The sequence below is a fragment of the Helicoverpa armigera genome, chromosome 2 (genome assembly GCF_030705265.1).
Source record: "Helicoverpa armigera isolate CAAS_96S chromosome 2, ASM3070526v1, whole genome shotgun sequence".
Taxonomy (NCBI): Eukaryota; Metazoa; Arthropoda; class Insecta; order Lepidoptera; family Noctuidae; genus Helicoverpa; species Helicoverpa armigera.
This window is the reverse complement of record NC_087121.1, coordinates 417597-437414: the sequence shown is the minus strand read 5'-3', so window position 1 is coordinate 437414 and position 19818 is coordinate 417597. Positions and strand designations below refer to the sequence as shown.

At 37.1% G+C, this 19818-nt stretch overlaps 1 protein-coding gene across 2 annotated transcripts; it reads right to left on the bottom strand.

The window, feature by feature from the left end:
• Nucleotides 1-521: 521 nt before the first annotated feature.
• Nucleotides 522-19431, bottom strand: LOC110378476 (cytochrome P450 9e2). Of its 2 annotated transcripts, none has more exons than XM_021337751.3 (11): nt 19279-19431; nt 17746-17948; nt 17299-17462; nt 16889-17026; nt 16517-16719; nt 7158-7293; nt 6683-6775; nt 5992-6213; nt 5599-5699; nt 5082-5250; nt 522-848 (listed from the first exon to the last, which is right to left on the bottom strand). In XM_021337751.3, exons 2-11 carry the CDS (start codon nt 17943-17945, stop codon nt 682-684), a joined length of 1593 nt encoding a protein of 530 aa, XP_021193426.3. In that variant the 5' UTR covers nt 17946-17948; nt 19279-19431; the 3' UTR covers nt 522-681. The 2 variants fall into 2 exon arrangements, with proteins under 2 accessions (XP_021193426.3, XP_021193427.3); XM_021337752.3 differs by lacking the exon at nt 19279-19431 and adding an exon at nt 19102-19264.
• Between the last annotated feature and the right edge of the window lie 387 nt (nt 19432-19818).

Below are 19818 nucleotides of genomic sequence, written 5' to 3'. Positions count from 1 at the left end.
AATTTTTGAGTAAACCCTGTTGTTAGTTTCCTAATCAATGTCTATTTTTGTTTTTCACGGTTAAGTAAAATGGGGTTGAAAATTAATATAAATAACAAGGAAACCTTTTAAATAAACATTTCTCGCGAAAAACATTAAAATAAAACGCCGTGTGTTAATCCTTTCTTGGGAAATTCTAAGTAAACAGAAGGAAATCTTACGTAAAACCGTTAATAATAAAAATATTAGGGCGTTCTAACTCTTCACGAGTAACCAGCTGGTTAAATGTCACTTCCTTCTTAAATAGTTAAGTAATTCTTTGCGTAAAAATAACGCCGTTTAAGGTAAATTGAGGAAATTATTTTAACAATAATAATCCTTCATCTCGTGACAAAATTATATTTACTCCTGTCTGTAAAAATGTTTCAAAATTGTCTTCTTCATCTAACAATATAACTTAAATCAAATGGAACCAAACTTATTGAAAAAAATCACATACCTACCTACGTGAAAAAAAACAAAAGTATTAAAAAAAATAATAATTTCGATAACCCTTAACCGGAACTCCGTTGTTCTTTTTTATTTTCTTCTTTACATAATAAAAAAACAAAACAATATGTACAATAACAATTTTATATACAATCTCATAATACTCTTAAAATCACCCTTACCAAGACAACATTTGAACCTATTTTAAACTCCTCACTGACGCAACTTGACCCTAATATAATGCCCCCCTTCCACCTTCAGGTTGAAGGTATCCTTAGCCAGTACAGCCGGTATGGAAGTCTTCTCGCAGGGAGACAGCTCCATCTGCTGGATCAGCTGGTATGCCATGACTTTCACCTCACACAAAGCGAATCTCGATCCTGGAGACATTAAAAAATTGATGTTAGATGTTGAATGAAATGGTAAGGGAGAATGAGACTTTAAAAGAAAGTTTTAGAATCAACACGCTTATATATGCTGAAATTCAGTGGCAGAAGCACTTCCGTGGAAGAAAAGTCGGACGCGGATCACAGAACGTTAGTTCGTCATAGTATTTTTACACATCTATAATATGGTCACTTCTGTGGATAACATCATAATCATCAAGAAACCTGGTCCCAAAATGATTGGATTCTCTATTCATGAAATTGGGAAGTTTCTGTTATGAATAAACTAAAGCTGATAACTTTAATATGCCACATTTACGATGAAAAGAGGACTTTGTTACCAGAATTTCCACATGATTTCGACTGTTATTACATGTTTTATTACACCAGTAAAAGGATTCAATATTAGCTTTAGATATTAGATATTCATGTTCCATCAAATCTTAATAAAATAACGACAATCCAGATTCCAGCCTTTGTGTTATAACTTCAATCATGAAATACCACTCCAGCTATATCTAAATATGAAAGTGCTGTGTTTTGGGGCACTTCAATATTAAAACTAATAACTAGAATCGGATTTATTGTCAGCAAATCTTCAAAGGAGTATGTATAGAGAATATGCATATTTAAACCTGTGTCGAGAAATCTTTGTGCCCATCTCTGTGTGTCTGAATCGGGAATGGTTCAATTCTTTCAAGGTAACTTCGGATTTGATATGAATATTTATGACTGGAATAGCTTCGACGTGCCAACCTTGGAGGTTGTGCCGCAAAAATTCAAATTCTTTCGTCTACCTTTACCTGGTGACCTATTGACGTTTTCTGGTTATCTATAAAATGTATACTAATATAAATCTGGAGAGTGTATTAGTTAGATTGAATGTACTAATCTCTGGGACTACTGGACGAATTTGAAAAAATATTTCAGCGTTTAATAGGTCTATTTATTGAAGAAGTCCATATATGTATTATTTCATCCTAGTACGCTGTGCAGTGCCCATAGGGTGAAGGTGAAACCACGGGTGGAAGCTAATCTATACATATAATAAAATGATAGGAAAGTCAAAACTGTACATTGAATATTTTTTTAAAAGAATACTTGGGGGGTGATCTATTATCGATTCTGAACCCAAATATATAGTTTTTAGAATTTTTGTCTGTTTGTCTGTTTGTCTGTATGTCTGTATGTCTGTTTGTCTGTATGTTTGGTCTCACTGAACTCGAAAAGTACTGCATAGATTTAAATCAAATTTTGCATGAATATTACCTGGGGGCCGGTTCAACATATAGGATATATATTATCACGCTATCACCTACGGGGGATGAGCAATGAACGATAATTTCTGTTAACGTTTCAGCAACAGCGGGTGCAATAATGACACATATTTGAATGTTGAACTTTGTAAGTTTATCGGCCTATTATCAATCTTTACATAGAAAATAACGCTTTTATAAGTAACTTGAGCAAAAAACTGAATTTAAAGATATGATATCCTAAAATTATAGATGAAGAAAATCATGCAGAAACAGATGTGCCATAAAACTGGTAGTAGGTAAAATATCAATGAAAACAGACTTCACTTTGTCATGGTATGTTCTTACTTTCAAGATAAAAATATATGACAACGTGTGTATTTCGCTACTATAACAACACTACAAGAAATATCAGCGCATCATCAGGGACATTTTCATAATTCTTCCACCATTAGAAAGCTACATTATCTGCGAGTAACATAGGGTATATTTTATCCCGGTGCGGGCAGTAGTTCCCATGGGAAGCGGCACCCACGTCCCGAAGAAATTATGAACTTCCCCACATTCTTAAAAAGTCTACATATGTTGTTCTGACATAATATAAGCTATACCTCTCATAAACATGAATATCCATTCAATTCATCTAATAACAAACATGCTTCACACTGAAAGTGCATTGCGAGTCTTAGATTTTATTATTATAAAAAAAAAACATTGTAATTAATATTCAAACATCCTTAAAAATAAGTTCCTGGTTTTAATATATTACATTATTTTGAATTCACTTACAAATAAATAGAAGGTCCTTATTAATATACTTTTTGAGTAATGAAGAATGTAGGCAAAATACGACCGAAAACATTTTGTCACTTCTAAAATTAACAATCAATCAATGGGAAAAACTACCTGTCACAATACGTCAACAAGATGTCAACAGAAGACAAGAGTTCGTTCGTTCTGAAAACGTACAAATTACGCGTCGCAGGCTAGAGACATACTTGCTTTCAACTTCTGATCACAAATCATCGAGCTAAGAATTATATCACAAATACACCGTTTACAATTACGAACAGTCACAGTCAGACCCACGGACTGAGTCTAAAAAAAACCTTTTATATAGCTACGTTTATATCATTTATATTATTCAGTTACAAAGACAGAATTACTATCAAACCTGTTTTCGCTAAATGTTCTATTAGTTTTTGCAAACATACATTCCCAACTCTGATCTCATGGAGGTGGCGCCCGGGTGTCACCACTGTGCGGACTGTGCGACCTATCGCACCCGGCCCCGGTTTAAACCATGATCTGGAGCAAGAAGAAATGGGATGACAAAGAATGAGAAAGCCACCACCATGAAAGCCGGATGTCGAGAGACGACTCCCGGCCACCGTAGGCGTCATCGACCTTCCGGCTTCTGGGAGACCCGTTATTTCACGCGCCCCTCAAGGAGATTCAGCAAACCCCTGTGAGGCCCACTAGGGCCAAAGCCTGACACTCCCTCACGCTGCTCAAACTGATGGCTGAGAATTACGTAACTTTCCAGGATGCCATGCAACGTGTTGCAAATGCCCAGGCCTTTGGGAGCTTGGTAATCCTTTTCTCCACCTTAACTTGAGTTTTGTGGTACATAAACAAATTAGAATAGTAATGAATTAGGTCATCTTCATCACGTATTTACCAACTCTTAATGTTCATCATGCACACCCGCTTCTCTAACTTTATTGAAGGATCACTAAAATTGTTTCAGTTAGTTTAACTACGCTACTATAGCCCGTTGTCAAACCTTTTAATATCAATCCTGTAAAAGTGTGAATATCGAATGTGTAATATATCGAATTTCCGTTTGTGCATTGCACAAAAACCAACGTTATGATTTTCGAGAAGTCAAAAGAGTCGGCCGGCTAAGAATTATATTCATCGTTGGTTAATTGAATACATTTTCAGAAACCACAATAACAGTAGGAACCAAAGCGAATGATCGCTTCATAGAGCTCTGATTTTCTCGAGGCGATCAAGTCAGTTCTGGTCTGTTCGCTCATCAGATCTTTGAAAGCGGTTCGATGATAATATACTGTTGTCCTGTTTACCTACGTGTGACACATAATATGGTATTTAAACGTCCTCCGCAAGAGAGCGAACGTTTGTGCTATTTATAAAGACGAAATTTTACCGTTGTGCAGTAGTGACGTACAGTTAACACAGCACTTATGTTTCTTCTGATCTGCTGGCTTCACCAAGAAATGACAAATTGCGAGCGTACATTTTGAAAATCTTGGAAGAACTGCAGGCTTCAAGTGCCAACACACGAATTGGACTTACTCTCTCGGACGTATACTTTACCTGATCGTGAACTAATGCAAACATTTCGGTGGAATTCCAACATAACATAGTGAGTGAGTGCACAGAAAATCCCCGAAATACAAGTAGTGAAACTATGCGCTTGCCTGATGACTCAGTCATCATCCACCCAGCTATTCCTCAATTGTGTGGGTGTTGGCTTCCAGTCAAACCGAATCTTTTTGAGTACCAATGTTTACTTGGAGTGCCTATCTGATCTCTTCAACCCAGTGAACTAGACACCGCGTTATCCAGGGTAAGTAAAACTGTTTGACAGACTTTCTGGCTCCTGATTTGTCGCAGCTGCTGCAGAAAATGTAAAAATGACAACTTTGTCAGACCTTTGTTTTCTGTGAGAATTACGTAATAATTTTCCAAATCGGTTGACTAGATCCAGAGATTTCCTCAACGTCACAAACTTTACTTCTTTTGTTTAGATAAATAGTCACACATCGTCGACACCACCTTGATTGATCAACCCGTGCTGCTGCTAAGTGGTAATCCTAATTATATTGTTATGTAAAAGAATACACCTAAGTTACGGCATAAGTAGTATTTTGACAATTCCAAATTGCCCACGCAGACGAAGTCGCGGGCAACAGCTAGTGTTAAAATAAAATAACATATTTACCAATACAATTTCTTGGTCCGAGTCCAAAAGGCATATAACTGAATGGCTTGATTTTGTGCTTGTTTTCCTCGGAGAATCTTTCAGGGTCAAACTTGTAGGGGTCCGGGAAGTATTCAGGGTCGTGGTGGATAGACCACACCGGGATCACCAAAGCCTCACCTTTGCGGAGCTGAAGAAAGAGTTTTAATCATTACTATAATATTATTAATAAGAAATTTGATTGTTTGTTACCGTTTCTCTGTAGGTACAAAGTACACGTTTCATAAATGGTGAAACCAACACCTAGCGACAATTGTGGATTAAATAATTTCATTGAATAGTACCTACACAACAATATCAAAACAAACACTATCAAAACAAAGGATGTAGGTACCTACTTCTTAAAAAAGATTATTTCATGAATGATTAATAACACTGATACTGTAATATTTCCGTTCCTTTAGTATCCAATTAATCTAGGACCGATAATTTTTATCAATGGAAAATAAGAAGTGGTGGAACTTAATATGTAACTCACGATGTAATCCTTTTCTGCTTTGTGATTGGGTTTTCCCAGGTTATAATCTTTTGAGCACTCTCTGTCCAAACCTACAGCCGGAGGCCATAATCTCAGCACCTCTGTAAAATACACCTTCAGTATTAGAATTAAATTACTCTTTGTCTTGTTCTCCTTGTACTACGATTGCGTAAATATTCCAGCTTTGATCAGCCTTCTACTGTTATCAGTATTTGAATCACCATTAATCTTCTAACATCAATATGTCTCCTTTCATACTAATGAGAGTCAAAACGTCATCTCACAAATAAAATACTTGAAAGCCATATCGTCTCTCACACCATCGTCCCCTTTCTCTATACTTTAATTAACTATAGCCTAACAGTATTCACCAAATTATGTTTCATATCTCACCTGAAATAACCATATCCAAATAAGGCATATTCTGTATGGAGTTGAAGTCAAACTTGCCGCCGTTCTTAGCGTCATGTTCCCTGATCTCCTTCGCCAGTTTCTCCTGTACCTCAGGGTGTACTGCCAACTCATAGATGAGGAAAGCCATCGCTGATGATATGGTTTCGTAGCCAGCAACGAAGAACAGTACTGCTTGAGCTGTCAAGTCGTCTTCTGTCCATTCTAGAAAGGTAGATGCGATGCTATTAAAATTATCGTCTTTAAGATATGTTTTATCAATGGCGTCGTAATTGATCTTCTTTCCAGTAACTTCTTTGGACTTGAAAAAATATTAATTGAGTTAGTGATATTTTGATAGCATTCCAACAGGGAAATAATTTTTCTAATCAGTTCAGTACTTTTGGAGCCCTTAGGAAACAAACAAACAAAATAAGTAGGTCATTTAAAATTTTCTTTTGATATGCAGCTGCCTATAGTGTATAAAATGGATAAGTACTAAATTAGTATGGTTTTGATTTGGCATTATGGATTTGGAATTAGTATGGCTTTGCTTTGCTTTTTGCTATTGCTCTTAAATCTTCAGTTATAAAGAACAGTATGTTATGTTAACCTTTAGACATGTAATCTTTGCCTCTTGCTCAAACAACTCTGCCATTTAAATCAACTCTCATGGCATTTGAAATACACAAACCTTTTTTAACAGTAACTTTTCCGATATCAGATTCTTCTACTGTTGCAAACCCAGTGTTGGCTTCAGCAGCTTTTTCTTCATGCGTTAGTTTTCCTGAAAGATCACCAAGTATATTACTTATCATATCATCTACCTAGCCTTCATCGGTTTGGCTTCCAGTCTAACTTTATGTAGCTGAGTGTTAATGATTTACAGGGAGCGATGTCTTTATTACTATCAGAGAAAATAATAGGTACTGCTGTTAAGGAAATATTATGATAATAGCCATATAATAATCATTAATAATGGATGACATTGATGAAATTGTTTTTATGTTGTTAAAAAGTTTGAAAAGCATAGCGATGAATACATAATGTTATGTTTACAGTTTTAACTTTATCTATCATTACGTTTGTACAAAATGCCGCATCCTGTTGTTCTTTGATAATTTGTTTGGAGATTACCGTTGTCACCAACATTTTTTTTTGTTAGTTACCTTTTTTGGCTTCCATGAGGAGATGGATCATGTCAGGTCTTAGAATATTGTTCTTTTGTCGGTTCCTCATAGTACCAATAACTATGTTTTTGAAGAAATTTACTATGAGTTCCGAAAACATTTTCACGTTGAATTTCTGTAAACATTGAAAATAGGTATTTCTGAATCTGTTTGTATTGTAATAAGCCGTCACATATTATCGAATGTTTATGGTAAATCAATCAAGATTGTAACTCAAAGATTACTTTAATGAGTCTTTGCTAGTAATAACTTGAAAACAGCATTAAGCATCCAGTGGACCTGTTACTCGAATTTTCTTTGTCATCGTTACGCGACGAAATTTTTTTTGCCTTCTAATCTAATATTGTCGGTATGAATGGTTTTATTTGTTTATTTTCATTATTATAAATCATTTTAATCCCCGGATAAATTAAGTATAATATTGCTCTGATTAGGTTGTTAGGCGGAGCACACAGTTCCACACGATAAATGACTCATCTTGACTTTGCCTACACTACACGAGCTTCATACTATTAGTACAACCCTGGTTATTAATATGATCTGACTAGCTGGTGCCCGCGACTTCGTCTGCGCAGGTTTAGTATTTCGAACAATATGTTTACAAATTGTAGCCTATGTGTTATTCTGATGTATAAGCTATATTATTGTAAAGTTTCATTAAAATCCATTCAGTAGTTTTTGCGTGAAAGAGTAACAAACATCCATACATCCATACATACAAACTTTCGCGTTCATAATATTAGGGGTTAAAGTATGAAATTGCCGTTTTATTCTAGTAGGTTTTTGAATTGCCATAGAGTCTTCATGGTTTGAGGTTTTCGAATGGAACTTTTTTCACGTGGTTTCTGTGATGTTCTTCTTTTAAAAAATGTGAAACATTTGATTATCGATGTTCAATTGTTTTTGTTATTCAACTTAAACAAGAAAGATGGATACTGCGAAAATTTGAGTAATTTTTGAATATGAGTTCCGACGCGGGATTGAACGGCAGAAACAGCCCGCAATATCAAAGCTGCATTTGAAGAGGTGTCTGCTAAAGAACGCGCCGTGCGATTTTGGATTAAACACTTTCGTGGTGGAAACTTCGACTTGAAGAACGAGCCATGAGAAAGACCGCCTGACAGGTGATTAACGAGAAATTAAGAGAGACGGTGAACGCCGATCCTAGTCAAACTACCCAGATACCCAGCCGAACACCGAATAATGTTGAAAAAATTAGCAGTAAAACAGCCACGACTCATGAATCGACCTTCACCGCTATTGCTCCATGACAACGCGAGGCCTCATACAGCAAAATAAACCGTTTTAACTCTTCAGGAACTGCAGTTGGAAACTATTCGTCTTCCTCCATATTCGCCAGACCTTGCTCTAACGGACGACCATTTTTTTTGTGATTTGGACAATTATCTACGTCACAAGAAGTTTCTTCCCAGGAGGCAGAACAAAATTCTTTCACACTGTTTGTGCAGTCTAGATCCTCAGAGTTCTATCGTAAAGGCATAAATGACCTTCTTATTAGATGACCGCAATGTATAGATAATAATGGCAACTATTTTCAACCGACTTCAAAAAAAAGGAGGAGGTTCTCAATTCGGCTGTATTTTTTTTTTTTTATGTTTGTTACTCGATTTCTCAAAGACGCCTGGACCGATTTCAAAAATTCTTTTTTTATTTGAAAGGGTATGCTTGTCATTTGGTCCCATCGTCATCAGATCAGGATCTGATGGTGGAAACCCTGAGAAATCGAGGGCATCTCTTGAAAATTGTAGGCGAGCATGGAGTAAAAACTTTATATTTATGTGTATATCTGATGAGACTACAATACTATGGAGGTTTAGGGCAGATCTGATGATGGAGATGACAGAGGATCGAGGGAACTCCTAAACGGCACATCGTAACTACCTCGTGTTTGGGCTTATTTTATTAGTGTTGACAAGATCTTTACACCGAAATGAGTAAAGACTGCCACTGCAAGGTCCGAGATGCAGGTGCAGCACAGTTTAGGAAACTCCTTAATGGTTGAGAGCAGCTACATAATGTTTGGGTTTATTTTATTCGTGGTGACAAGATCTTTAAGCTGGGATGGGTTATGACTGCCACAGCAAGGTTAGTGATGCAGGTGCAGTACAGTTTAGGGAACTCCTTAATGGTCGATAGCAGCTACATAGTGTTTGGCCGTATTTTATTCGTATTGATGTGCACTTTAAGCTTAGATGGGTAATATTGCAGATTCGATAGTAAAGAGAAAGGCGTTTAAATATTGGAACGAAGATTTCTTAACCTAGTTATTTCTGCCAGCGCCCTGTCGTCGTGTGGTCGATTTAGTAACTTGTTGGCATCCAAATCTGACAAAACTATACCTTCTATATTTCTGACACGACTTAGTGCAACATATATTTGTCCCTTTGCAAAATTTTTTTTACCTAAGTCAATCACAGCTCTTTCGAGGGTCGTGCCCTGTAGTTTATGAACTGTTACCGCCCAGCTCAAGATAAGTGGCAGCATACGACGCTCCACATCTCCGTAACCCTTTACTGCCTGAAATGTTGTGCACACTGGAGGTATGGGTATGCAACCATCACTATCTTTTAGCCTCAGGCCAATAGAGTCGTCATCAAATTTAATGTAGACAGCTTCCGGTAGTTCCCCCTCCTCAAGTTGGTCTCTCCTTAAGGCAGGCCATTTAATTTTTTTTATAATGCCCATCGCTCCATTCACTAACCCTTGAGAGACATCAATGTTACGTCGCAGCATTATTCGTGATTCTACAGAGATTTTTATTGATGACAGAAGACCACCACAGTTATTTACGTCTTTGGGAATAACGTTCTCTGGTGGTCTTCTACCATATGTCGCTACCTCCCGAGATTCATCCACTGCATTAACTACATAAGTTTTATGCAACTTGGAATTTTCGTCACTCATTCTGTCGTTGTAAAAATCGACTTGTCGGATTGTAGGAAATATACGAACGGCGACTCCATCCGCAAATTCACCATCTAAAGGCACATGCCGCCGTTCACATAATAATTGCAGCTGAGCCGTCGTCAGTTCACCTACCCGTAGGTTGTTTAGTAAATCTATGAAATCGGCGTCATTGCGCTGCCGCATATTTATAGTCAGTTCACAAAATGAAAACTGATGCCATAGGTTAACTTCCGCTGACAACCACGGCGGCTGTATAAAACACCAGTGCCCCTTTACAGGAGGAAGTTGAAAAATGTCACCGAAAACTAAAACATTCACTCCACCGAATAGCTTTTGGTTATTTTTAAACTCCTGTAACCTAAGGTGTATCATCCTTAGATGCTCATAGGACACCATAGAAATTTCGTCTATGATCAGCCAATTTACGTAGCGCCATTTACGCCTTTCGTTCTCAAGCCTTTGCCCAGTAATTTGCTTGTAAGTCATAGTATTTCGTTTCTCAATTGGTAATAAGAAAATACTATGAAGCGTTTTGCCGAAAACCTGACGAGCAGCAACCCCAGTCAATGACCCAACTTCCACAAATTTTGGTTTAAGTAGGTCATCTACGGTGGGTGCGTAACAACGCTTGATGTGCTCAACGATTAATTTGAGAAGAAACGTTTTGCCACTACCTGCACCGCCAGTTATGAATAGAAGAAGTTGACTTTCTAGGCCTTCCAAGTCCTTCTCGATTCCTGCTGAAATGCTTTGGAACAAGTCCTTTTGCTGGATATTTAATCCGCGAATACTGCGGAGGAAAAGCTCGTCGGACATGACGGTTTGTTCTCCTACGTCTTCGCAAAAGTCCTCGTTTACGATTTGTTCACCAACACAAACAGTGGGAACATCGCCACCATCATTTTCACGTGCAGCATTAAGCGCGGTGACTTGGGCAACGGCCTGTTGTATCATTCGTTCGGCATAACCGAATTCTTCAGCGCTAATGTTACCTTGTAACGGGCGAAGGTCCCCTTGGCGCCTCATGAAACAATTTTCTGCGGTTTCATTTTCCGCAAGTAATTCTTCTTCATTACGAAACGGTATGTGGCAGACAATTAGACTGTAATAATATGCTTCCTTGTCACTGTTCACTGTGTAGTACCGGGTACGTAATACTGCTGGCCTATTCCTCACACGCATCCTACTATGATCTTGCAATGTTATATACCTTATTGGTATCATTTCTTCGTCCCGTAGTTCCACGTCACCATTATCCTCTGACCATGTCGTGCTTGATACCGTTTCGTAACGGATGGCAAATTCCGCAAGGCTTAAATTCTCGAGCTCGGTAGGACGTAAAATGTAACGGTCAAAAATGTTATAGTATATACCGGTCTCATCACTATCAAATCTCAAAAGTCTGAAGCGTTCCTCCGGCCTGCAACTATTAACAAAAACAGTCTTTCGCGACGACATTTTTAACGGCAAATGACATAGCCTGTATGCACATTCTGGTGCGCTCACCAAGCGTTGGTTTAGAATAGTCATTGAAACTGCAAAAAGTTGTTTCCAAACATCACCACCTTGTCGCTTAGCTTTTGATATAGCGTCTCGTATGACCTCACCAGCATCGTGCGGTTCACATTTACTTGCATATTTAGCGACGTAGTAGGCTACAGCACTGTAACTACCACACGGTTGTATGTCAATATTGGCCTTCCATATACCTAAAAGGATTACATTGTAATTATTCACCATACTTTCATCTGACGTTCTTTTCAACAAACAAAAACGTCCATTGTTAGCAAGGGCTTCATCTGGACCTAAACATACCGTGTTATCACTTGCTGGTTTTGGAAAACCAAAGCGACAACCATTGTCTTGGCGATTTTTTTTGCATGTCTGTGTGTGCTTGTGGATTTGCAAATCCTCAACTAATTTTCGCAACACGGGATCGTTAGGGCTTAGTGAACACGAAACCACCTTCTCAATTACCTCTATTCCCTGTGGCGTAGAAAATTCTGGTACATTATTACACCAAACTAACATATGGAGATGTGGACTACCACGATTTTGAAACTCCACACGGTACCAGTAGTCTTCAATAGGACCTCCCAAGCAATCATGATTGTGCTTTAATAATCGCATGAGAGCATTAACACGTATCGTGAACTGCCGTGCTATAACAACTGGGTGTTTCTGCACTAGTTCTAAACGCTCCGGGAAGGTCAAGCATTCAGCGTCATTGATATCGCGCCCATCGGCGATTAATAAAGCTTTTATCATTTCTGGCCAATTTAAATCATTGCAGGAAAATGTTAAAAACCATGTGGGAGGTCCTAAAGTCCTTACCATTGCAATCAATTCAGAGCAACATTTCTGCCAATATGACGCAGATCCTCTAACATTTCGCATAGTCAGATGCATATTATCTACAAGCCCCTGAGGTGTTTGCTGTCCATGACCTTGTCGCATCCTGCACGATACGGATACACTTGATTTTGCACGAAAATATTCCACAACCGATAGCGCATAAAATAAATAATCATTTCTGTTAAATCTTTTGTCAGCACTCATTATACGGTTTTGAAAGTAATCAAGTGGGGTACATGGATTATCTCTTTCCTCTCCAAAGCCGTTCTTCCCATCTGGATAAAGAAAATACCAACACAATTCCTCCATACGGCGCTCACGCTCCAAATTCAAAGGCGGTGCAGTTTTTCTTGTGATCGTGGCTAATCTCATTGCATCATCTGTTGAAGTGCTATTTATTCTTACAACACTTTCTAAATTTGGTATATTATCATCTATGTGTCTCAGCATGCTTGTTGATTCTATATAAACATTACACAAGGAATTTTGGACTGGTAATGCTGATGAACTGGAATGGTGAGTGACTTGTGTTTTTGGTTGAAGGGGATTACTAACATGTACTAATGGTGGGAGGGAATCACTATTTGGTGTATATGTTGGGCTCTCTGGATTAACTATTGCCGATTGTCCCAATCCCTGATTGTCTAGAGGTATTGTTATTTGTGGGGGCGAATTGGTTTTAGGGGTATATGTTGGACTTTCAGCCCTAATGAGTGTTGATTGTTCCAATATGGGAATTGCCATTTGTGATTGATTCTCTAGATCTATAATTAATGATGTTAATGAAAATACGTTATGATTATCCCGAAGATTACGTTCTGACCGCTGTTTTGGAGAAACAAATAAATTTCGACGTAATGCGGCATGTAAATCTTCTAATAAACTAAAGCGTATACAACAAGCGGTGCCATTTCTGGGAGCTGAAGCACCTTTAGGACCACAAGCATGGGAATTAAACAAAAAGTAAGTTTTATTTTCACCTGAAGTTCTACAATGTACTGCTACCGAGATGGCATTCGCTGTAAGTATCCCACATGAGTGTTCTCTAAAAAAAGTTGTCAAAGCGTTTTTTAAATTTGGAAAGCCATCGGAAGTATGATCATCGTCTATGTGACCATTATAATTGGTGTCCTCAAGTACTGTGATCAGTAAATTATGTCTATTATAAATAAGTCTCGGACTTAGGTCAGTCACAGCAAGATAGTCAGGATTTATTTCACCAGACGCAGGATTGTTCCTGGCAGCGATACAGTCATTATAATATTTATCACCAATCATTAAAATGTAATCTATATCACTTTTAGCCCACTGATTCGGATCTAAAATACTAAATGCTGCACAAGCAACAGCCGCTATCCCTGTGCATTGTTTACCTCTTGATAAATTAAATCGTAAGTCACCTTGGTGAAATGATCCTCTTAATATTGCTCTGTTGCCATTCAAAATTGTATAATTATTAGACGAAAACTCTGATGCAATACCGTTCTGTTCCGAAGCGGAATTCTCCGCTATTTGGACCAATGGGGCCAGGTTTGATATAGTTTCTAAATTTACTTGAACACCTCTATAAAGATGGTTATTGGAAATTAACCAAGTTAACGCTAGATTAATTCTTTGCATGTCAACGACAAATTCTTTAGAGCTTGAAAGGTTCTCGAAACTTTCCACAACCAAAACTAAGCCAGCTTGGTGTGGTGTCAACGGTAACTGTTCAGCTATTTCTTCAACATCTTTTGCAAATAAAATAACCTGCCCTTTACACCAATTTTGACTGAAACGATTATTAACTTTAATAATCTTTAAAAACGGTACGATCCGGGATAAAAACCGTTCTTCGACATTTGTCAAATTGGCTAATTCACTTGGTATGTTTGAAGGCATCATTTTATTCCAGTATGCAGTGGATGGATTTTTTCTTTTCCTAATATTATTATTACAGCGAGAGCACGTAACTATTGTACCTAAAGCAACCAATTCTTCAGGTAACAGTGTACTATACATATTGGCTTGTAAATTGAAACGTTGTTGTGGATAAATATTTCTTTTACAAATAGCACATGATACATCAGCAAAAATATTTATAGCCGTTTCAAACGACTGCTCATTTGTGATATTCCTTGAAAGATGTCTTGCTTGTCGCATTACAGATAGCCGAACCAAACGATCTTCAGGTGTTTCATTAGATAAGCGACTGTGGATCATGCCAAGGCGATGGGCACGTTGCTCCTCCGACTCGTTTGATAGACGATCGTATATCAAACTGAGACGATGGGCACGTTGCTCCTCCGACTCGTTTGATAGACGATCGTGTATTTGGTTAAGGCGATGGGCACGTTGCTCCTCCGACTCATTTGATAGACGATCATGTATCAAACTGAGACGATGAGCGCGTTGCTCCTCCGTCTCGTTTGATAGACGATCGTGTATTTGGCTAAGGCGATGGGCACGTTGCTCCTCCGACTCGTTTGATAAACGATCGTGTATCAAACTGAGACGATGAGCACGTTGCTGCTCCGTTTCGTTAGATAAACGATCGTGGATTAAGCCGAGACGGTGGCTACGTTTTTCAAACTTCTCCTTTTTCAAAACCTTTTGCATGTAAGTCCTCATTTGTGAAAGCCTTTTTTCGCGTTGTTTAGTAGTCTCTCGCAAAATAACGTTGGATTTAGATTTCCTAATTTGCGACAGGCGTTTCTCTCTTTCCTCGTTTGTCTCATTCAAACGACGATTTCTCATATGAGCAGCGCGTTTCGTAGGCCTACCCATGTTTACGCAAAAAAACTAAATGTTCAAATTCACTAAAAATCTCAAAATAAAACAAATTTTTAACAAAAAAAAAACCGACTTCAAAACAAAAATTGTATGCACTAAAAAGTACAAAATAACTGCGTTATTTATAACTACTCTCTATTTTGAAGGCGGTGCCAAGTAAAACTATTACACACGCGATGATATTGAAAAATATACCAATATTAAAAGAAAAATGAATAAAACTAATAACCTTCTTTAAAAGGCTATCTTAATTACTAAATAAAATAAAATACGTAACTACTACTACTAAACTAACACACCTATTAAGTCAAAATGAGAAACTCAGATAAATATCTAAGTTAGGACAAAAAAAATAAATCAACAAATAAATTCTAATTTGCAGTAACAATTACAGTGTATTAACAGTATTAATAAACTATTAGATACACAATAATATTGAAAAATATATCTATATTACAAGAAAAAATTAATAAAACTAGCCTACCTAACTAAACTAAACCTAAAGCTACACCTAAAACTAAACCTAAACCTACTTTACGAGGATATCTAAATTACTAAATATCATAAAAGAGTTCACTACTACTAATAAACTAAACTAACCCACACCTACGCAAAACTTAAAATGAGAAACTCAAAGAAATATCTAATCTAAGTAAGAACTAAAGAAATAAATCAACAATTAAAATTCTAATTTACAATTAACAAACAATAACTAAGATCAATATTAGCAACCAGCGTCAGCGTAAATAATTCGTCTGTATCGCAATTTTACGTAATCGCTCAGAAGAAAACCGTTCCAAAATCCAAGAGTTTATATAGTTTACGCGGTAACGAAACCATAGCGCGATCTATTTCGATCTCAACGCCATCTAGGGAAGAGTCAGGTAAACTTTTGCACGCACAAAATCAAAATATTGGACAAAACTTTAAATTTGTCTTATATCATAAAAAAATAAGATCGTGGGTAATTAAAAAAAAAATGTTTTTGCTTATAGTAGGTACTTTTGCGTTCAATAGTTTTACTTGGCACCGCCTTCAAAATAGAGAGTAGTTATAAATAACGCAGTTATTTTGTACTTTTTAGTGCATACAATTTTTGTTTTGAAGTCGGTTTTTTTTTTGTTAAAAATTTGTTTTATGATTAAATAAGTTTGTTAAAAATTTTAAAAAAATACAATTTAGGTTTTCAGTACAAATCGGCAATTCCATACTTTAACCCCTATTATTAGTAGGATTTAAAGATCATTAGGAGTAATAAAACAACAATAAACAAATGCACTCACCTTCATTATAGCAGGAAAGCAAGCATACCCAAAGATCACCAGCATCTTCTTGAAGTCAAAGTTAGCAGTTTCAGTGCCAATGGAGTAGAAGTCGTTTTCCCTATCATTGTGAGAGTCTACCTTCAAGCCGAAGGCACAGGAGGCTATCACATCGTTGGCGTAGCGAGTCATCAGGTCTTTGCATTCAATATCTGCATGTTTTCCTGTGGATGACATGATTAATATTTACACTAGTGCTAAACATAAGGCTGATTTAAAAACTATGATAATGCAGTAGCATAATCAATAATAGAAAGACAGTAAAAAACTATTGTTGCCCTTGCCCTGAGTTGAACCCTTTTTACCTCATTAATGTTCATATATTTATCATACCTCCAGACTCCTTGATCTGCATTTTCAAGAAGTTAATCATCTGCTCGCTGACTTCCATCATGAAAGGCACCATCGCCTTCATCTTGGAGCTGGTGAATGCTGGACTCAGCGTGGAACGCATCTCCTTCCATTCATGCCCTTTGAATTACATGTCTTATTTTATTAGTGTGAACACAAATTGTATATTATCATTTCGAGTTTAAAATTGGTATTCTGGCCGGTTTCGATGAGTGTTTAACTGCATTATTGCCATTTTTTTGGGATTGACACATTATTTTCCCCTCCCCTATCTATTAGCTAAAATGTGGGGGTTTTAATCGTTTTCGACGATAATAAGTATGCATTATCTGAAATATTTCTATAATCTACCGACTATATTTTGGGAAGTTTCATAAAATGTCCATACATACCTCTTAGGGAGAACAGGTTCCTGCCGAACAGAGGCTCAACGTCAGCATCAGCTAACATGCGGTGATCGATGAAGTGTTCGAAGTCCTTGACTGTGATGCTCTTCACCAGCTCCAGGTCTCGAATCATCACGATGTTCCTCAAGAACTCATAACGGCCCACGAACCTACCAAACAATAATTCAGATTTTTTGTGACGAATAATGAAATGGTTTTTGGTTATCATCCCTACTCAGTTTTATACGCATGACTCAAACTTGTTCAGTCTTGCGTTTCAATTATAGCCTGTTTTACCTTTAGCTGAGCCTATCCTGTTTTTAAGCATCCACTAATTGCGAAGCTCTTTATTTAACAGACATTAGATTATAATGTTGATATTAGCACACCAAAGAGTTAAAATGTATTCATTTTATTTTCTTTAACATTTTATTTTATCTAATATTAACCTACCTCTCTCCAGGAAAAGCCTGGTACAAATTGTTAAAGTCCTCAGAAGCATGTGCCTTCCGCATCAGCACGGTGCTCAGGTTGCCCACCAGCGGTACTGGTTCAAAGTGCTTGACTCCGAAGCGGCTGAACCTGGAGTAGACTTGGCGCAGGTACAGCGTCAGAGCTGCGACGAGCACCACCAGCCATAGTAGGGCTATCATTGTCTGTAAGAGTTGGAGTAGTTTAGTGGTGTTCAGTTATTTTGGGTGCTATTTCCTTTGTTATTTTTAATATTATGTCGTGTCTATTTAAACCTATGTTTTGGTTGTAATTTGTTGTGTTTGTTTTATGGATTTTATACCTAGCTGGACAAATAAAGTTGTCATATTGTAAAATATACTTCAGTTGAGATAGTTTCCGTACGTATGTAAATAATACAAACGAAATAAATACGTTTAATAATCTAACTTTAAGCGACATATGTAAAGATCACAAAATTTTATGTATATCTAAATAAATAAGCGAAATTTTTCATGACATTTCTCTTTCACAAAGTTGAACCTATGAACTTAAACACGCCAATAACAGGGAACTAGTTTTATTTGTTCGAGAGTTTCGGAGTCGCGCGTCTACGACCCCGTGACGAACATTTAGTGAGAATGTTATATTTGATAATCACGACTTTGTAGCAAAAGGAATGGACTATGATAGGTAAATTTTGGTAAAAACTGGTGATTTCACTGATTGAGATAGCGCGTGTTATCATCGCTAGCTATTTTTAAAGGGATTTTACGGTAAGATTGATCGCCAAATCAGACGACCCGCTCAAAGCGAAGGTTCGCGAGCGAAGGATCATTAATACGCTGTTATGCTGCTATTCTTGTAAAAAAACCTTAAAACTATGTTAGATTTAAGAGATTTTATGATTATAGTTTGACGTCAAACAAACATAACTAGACACGTTTTGTTTTGTTTACAAGCAACCGGTTGTAACGACCTTGAGTTATGAATGTCAAACTCGCGTTAGATATCTATAGACAGAACATAGAATTAATCATACCGAATATACCAAATGTACCGAATGTACTGAATGTACCGAATGTTTTGTGCAGTTGATAGCTGTCAGTTTTCAGAGAAAATACCGTGGTTTGTACCAACTGACAGCAAAAATGTCAACTGCACCAAAAATCTATCGGGGCATAATTAATAATTAACCGAATTCAATAAAAGGAGATGGTTCTCAATTTTACCCTATATTTTTTTTCGTAAACCAGACTGTATGAATGCAGAAACAAATTTAATTTTAAAATCTAAAGTTGAAGCTAAATCACAATCTTTGGCAAAACTCAATCTCCTGTTCATTCATCTAAAAGTTACCTCCAGCGTATCTTTTCCAGTAGTTTCGCAGAATCATCGTCAAAATACACATAATGACAATACTGCAAGTTCATTGAAGTATAACCTTATCACTAATACATGACTATTAATTTATAATTACATAAAAGAAATTCTCTTTATCTTAATTACAACACAAAATGTAAAAACAAGACTCACGGCTGAATACACGATAGATACTGCCGGTGTCCAGTAAAGCTATGTAGAAACAAAATAAAGCCACTCATTGTACCGGTTTGACTATATACCTGTGCTATGATATCGCTAAGATAATCATGAAAAAAATTGCCATGATAATGTCCATGTAGGTATATTTTTATCTAATCTATAATTTGGGGATTATTAAGAGGATGGAGTATTGTACAAACAGCTGCATTGGTCCATCAATCAGTAAGCAACCCCTGGTGCGATTGATCTGGGAATGAGTGACCATAATGTCGGAAGGTATATTAAGTTAGTGGGTCCCTACTGTCATTGAACATCTTTGACAAAACCAGAAAGCCTGGCAACCAATTTTACCAAGGGGTATTATCGGGTTTCCTGGGTAAGTGGTTTGGATGTCGTCAGATAGCATTCGCTCCATGTAAAGCTGGTACCCAGCTGCATACGGTGAGACTGATAGCTGAAACCGATATGGTCGGGAAAAGTCTAGCCACTGACTAAAATTTGAATTATAATTTTTCGAAGTTCCCTACGATA